Source organism: Morone saxatilis, unplaced genomic scaffold (genome assembly GCF_004916995.1).
Source record: "Morone saxatilis isolate NCDOM2014 unplaced genomic scaffold, NCSU_SB_2.0 Contig5, whole genome shotgun sequence".
In the NCBI taxonomy this organism is placed as follows: Eukaryota; Metazoa; Chordata; class Actinopteri; family Moronidae; genus Morone; species Morone saxatilis.
This window is the reverse complement of record NW_023340095.1, coordinates 7427529-7432280: the sequence shown is the minus strand read 5'-3', so window position 1 is coordinate 7432280 and position 4752 is coordinate 7427529. Positions and strand designations below refer to the sequence as shown.

General features: G+C 39.7%; 1 protein-coding gene across 1 annotated transcript in view; it reads left to right on the top strand.

Moving 5' to 3' along the window:
• The first annotated feature begins 200 nt into the window (after positions 1-200).
• wnt10a (wingless-type MMTV integration site family, member 10a) overlaps positions 201-4752 on the top strand; it is a 24479-nt gene continuing 19927 nt past the window's right edge. The window contains exons 1-2 of the mRNA XM_035676626.1: positions 201-318; positions 1932-2197. Coding sequence (XP_035532519.1) covers positions 257-318; positions 1932-2197 — 328 coding nt within the window. The 5' untranslated portion in view covers positions 201-256. The remainder of the gene's footprint in view (positions 319-1931; positions 2198-4752) is intronic.

The window sequence follows — 4752 nt, the reverse complement described above, 5'->3', positions numbered from 1 at the left end:
GAGGGGTTGATGAAACTTTTTTTTTTGTTTTTTTTGAATGAGTATCCCGCCGCTGGCTGGCACATCTGGACTCGGGGACGTCGGACCTGTCAAGTCCAGCGCCAACGTTGAGCCGGACTTCACCTGAACCCACACTCTTCTGTTTTGTCCTTCCTGAACTTTAAGGCGGAATATGAGACTTTAAATTTATTGTCTCTCTATTTTTAAAACTCTTTTCTTTCTTTTTTTTTTTTTTTGCATAATTACAAGGCACAAAATGGAACACTCAACCCTCAGAATAACATGCGTCTTGGTGGTTATCTGTCTCTTGGATAAAAGGTGAGTTGAGTTTAATACGTAATGTCTGATTTTAAACTAAAGGAAAGTTCTAACAGTGTAGGTTCTCTGGTTCTTCATTTTGCAAAACCGTGTTCAACAACTTTACTTTTGAATATATATATTATCCCAGTCTAAATGATTAGTTATCAAGTGAGTGAAATCTGATCTACTTTAACAACATAAAAGTCAGATTTTATTCATGCACATTTTGGTCATAAAGTAAATTGTAAAAAACATGAAGCATTAGTCAAGTTGACTATATATTGACAAGTATATCTCCTTTGCATGCATTCCCAAATAATGTTGCCAATCAATTAAAAGTTGCCCTTTGGAAAGATAGTTGTTGAAACAGGTCTACTGTCAATGCAGGAAACACAACAGGTAGCAACAGAAGCCTAACTGGAATTACAGAATTACACAGTTCAACATGCAATGCCACCTAGAAAGTAGGGCACCACCATGCAAATTAAAAACATTTTATGGGGGCAAGTTGTATTTTTGATTGTAATTAAAGTCCAAAGGTACTATCTGCTTCTTTTTTAAAGAAAGAGCAAAAGGTTGTTGTGAACTTTTAAGTCTTTGATGAAGAGGCTTGCAGAAGAGGTATGTGCAGAAGTTACACGTGTTGTTGAAACTATGGAAATAAATAGTATTCAAATATCCTGCAGCCGTGTGAGTGTCTCTGCGTGTGTTACTGTACACTCCTCCCTACACCTGGTATTTGTGTGTGCATGTCTGGGTGTGCTTGAGCATGTGTGTAAACTGTGTGTGTGTGTGCTGCCACAGCCATACGTGCTCCTGACTTGTGTGTCTCAGTCATACAAACAGTGAGACTCACAACCTGTGTTTTACTTGTAATGATAATGAAAAGAAAAAGCTGGGCACTTAGCAGCTCTCAAGACGTCACCAGGGCAGCCTATGTTTTCCTTGTTATTGCTGTTACTGTTTCTCTGTGAAGTAGAAAAGAGTTTTGACTGCTTTCAGCTGAATTACTGTTGTTCAAGTGATTGATCGACAACAGAAGCAGCAGACAGTCGAGCACAGAGACACACCTTACAGCTAAATAACCTGAATTTGCATGCTTACTAATTTCCTTAGGTGGTTTAACAGTATGAGGAAGTTGCTTTTCCCCTGCTGTGTATCTTAAACTTGTAGTAGAAATATTGGATTCATGCCAACAAAGTAGATGCTGCTCTCTTATCCCCCACTTCAACTCACCTGTGAATGCATAACTATTGTCTTACACAGTTAAGTCACCATCAAAGTGAAGATCAGGAGACAATTTGGCCTAAATTAACTCTAAATGCAAGTACTATTTGTCCCAAGGTTTTGCGAATCCATTTAAATCAGTATGAAGCTCTTTTTTCATATTGGTGAAAACTTTGCCTGATCATGGGTTTGCTGGAATCAACTACACTGAGAACCATTAAGTCATGGTCTCTGTTTGGTACTGTGGGAACTGGGCGTTGGTGTGACACCCAACAGATATTAACAGGAACCTTACATGTCCCATGTAGACTTTTCCGAGAAACAAAAGTGAATAGAACAAAGAGAAAATATTTATGAGTTGTACATTTGTCTTGTCAATAACCTGACCTGTGTGCTCCATGCAGGGTAGACTCCAATGAAATCTTGGGCCTGAAGCTCCCCAACATCGACCCGATCCTGAATGCCAACACGGTGTGTCTGACACTGCCGGGTTTGACACGGCGCCAGCTGGAGGTGTGCATGCGTAACCCAGACGTGACGGCTTCAGCAATCCAGGGAATCCAGATTGCCATCCACGAGTGCCAGCACCAGTTCAGAGGGCACCGCTGGAACTGCTCCAGCCTGGAGACTAGGAACAAAATACCCTACGACAGCATAGTCTTTAAAAGAGGTCAGTTTGTATGGCCACAATGCAAAAATGGCCCTACTATACAATTTCAATTAAATTTACATCTGCCTTTTTTTTTTTTTTTTTTACCATTTTGCTTCTCTTCTATTTACAAATGTAGATTTTAAATGAAATTTAAGAAATGCAAAAAGCCAATTAGAGAAAGCTTAGAAGACACCATTAGGGCAATGAGGTGTAGGCAGCAGAGGTAGTAAAACAATGGAGCACAGACATCCAGTTCAAAAGTTTGGTCTTCAAACAGGCTGTGGTTTAATCCTCAAACACACTTTGATAGAATATCTTGAAAGGATAGGCTCATAAAGATTAGTTGCCACTAAGATACACGTCCTAAACAAGCATTGGTATAATATTATTCTCCAAACACAGTCAAAAGATTATCAGTAGGGATCATTTTACCCCATAGATACAATTGTTAAATGTTATCTCAGTTCTCCAAATGGTTAGGCTATCTCTAGTGACTAGCAGACCGATATCTAGTTTCTAACCACTTTCCTGTACCTCCTCAAAAGTCTGTACAAAAGAGCAGGTAACTTCAAAAGCAGTTAGTCACCTCAAGATTACCAAACTTCATGCAGATCAGTTTTCTCTGACGCTTTGTAGTGCTTCGAGCTTTGCAAGTCTGCCACAAAGGATGAAAGAGGATCTTTCGTGTTGGGAAGCCTTCAGATGGACTCATCCCAGGTTATTGACTGGAAAAGGCATCAATTTCTTATTAGCTAGAGTTCCTGGATGGATGAACAGCGCAGAATGTGGTTGGTAGTTTCAGTCTTCTTGAGTTGATTTTGCTTTCAACTTCACCAAAAGAACAAGAACTTAGTGCTCAAGCTGAATAATTAATAGATTTCTATTCAAAATGTTGCATCCAACGTTTGGAATGACAATCAAGGCTCTACAATGTAGTCAGCAAATTAATTTCTACTGAAGGGACCTTGTTTGGATGAAGAGCATCATATTGCTCTAAGGATGCTTGTTGCATTGTGTATTAATATATTGTAGTCTAGTGCTTTGGCATGACAACATCTATCTGTTGATTTAAGTTTTGAGATTCTAATTTATAAAAAAGTGCAAGGCGTTTTCTTTAAGAATCCTTAGACCGTGGCACTGAATTGTTGATGGAATTCCCCATCATAAAAAACTGATTAAATGTGACAGATCTTTCCTAGAGGGGTGTTGCCATAATTTATGTTCTCCTTAATCTTTATGCAATACAATCATGAAACTCTGGTTTTGTAGCCCTCATTGAGGACTTTATATCCTGACACTTCTGTGGTACTTAAAAAACTCTTAACTACACTATGCTTACACACCTCTGGTCTTACTTTCACTCCTCACTGACTCATTGAAAGGCTGTTTGTCATTATTAGTAGAGGCAGTTGCTGGTTGTCTGGCATCCCTGGTTAGCCCCGGGTGCAGAAACTCCAAACCACTGACATAAACAACCTCTTTAAATTGAATGATTCATCTGTTACATGTTGATACGTTCTGCTCCACAGAAGCTTAAAAATTGATACAAGTTAACATGCTGCAGACATTATTGCGTGCAGCTACTGCAAAAGGGCAGCGGTTTCATTGAGAGATTTACAAACATGGATTAGATAGAATTGTGGAGATTAACACAGGTTTTCAGTGTAACTGCCCCTAAAAAAATAAATAACCTAGTCTTGCACAAGGTTCATTTGCCAAACTGGTATTTTTGCTTTATAATTAATATTGTATAACAACAAGTTCATTTGTTTTTAAAAGCCTGTGAAACAATGTTTACACTATGACACAAAATCTTTCTAGTAAAACTGATGCAAATAAAAAACCTTTGTTCAATGGAACTTAACCTGTCTTAGATACTGTTCAATCTACTGACGTTCTACAAAGTTTTTTGAGTTGTGTATCAGGGGCTCTGCAGCTCAATATTTGTTTTGGTGTCTAATTTTACTACATCCGATGCTGCTCGGATCTTCTCTGGCTCTGCCACGTTATCTCTCTGCTGATGGACTCTGATCATTTTTATGGGCCCATGTTCATTCCCGTTTAACTTGCATTAAAAACTAGGCTAAAGAGGATGCCAGGCAAGACATGGATAGACAGAAATAGGAGAATCTCCCTCTCTTCCTGTCGTTCTTTCTCTCTCTCTCTGTCACTGTGTCTGTGTCCTCCCTTGCTGGGCTGCTCCTAATGCTTTTACTTTCCTTGCCAGTGCAAGTGCTTGTGAATTTGCTCTCAGCACTTTCCCAACTCTCGGCGGCAAAAGCATAAACCTGTTTAGTCGGTTTCTGTAACACAAAGTGACAGTTTCCTTTGAATCTTTAATTCATTTTGTCACTTCCTTTGCCATCAGTTCAGCCGGGCGTGCCGCAGCCGGTGAATTATTTGTTAGATTGATTTGTTCCCAGTCTTCTGGGGACATGCGTCGCAGAGCCTGGCTCAGAGCAGGGCAAGAGCTAAAACAGGCTTTCTACATAGAAAGATGTGCTTAAGTGCCATCTCTCTCACTTTCCCCACCTTGTGTGGGTCAAGCTGGGGGGGGGGATTAGATTGTGAGT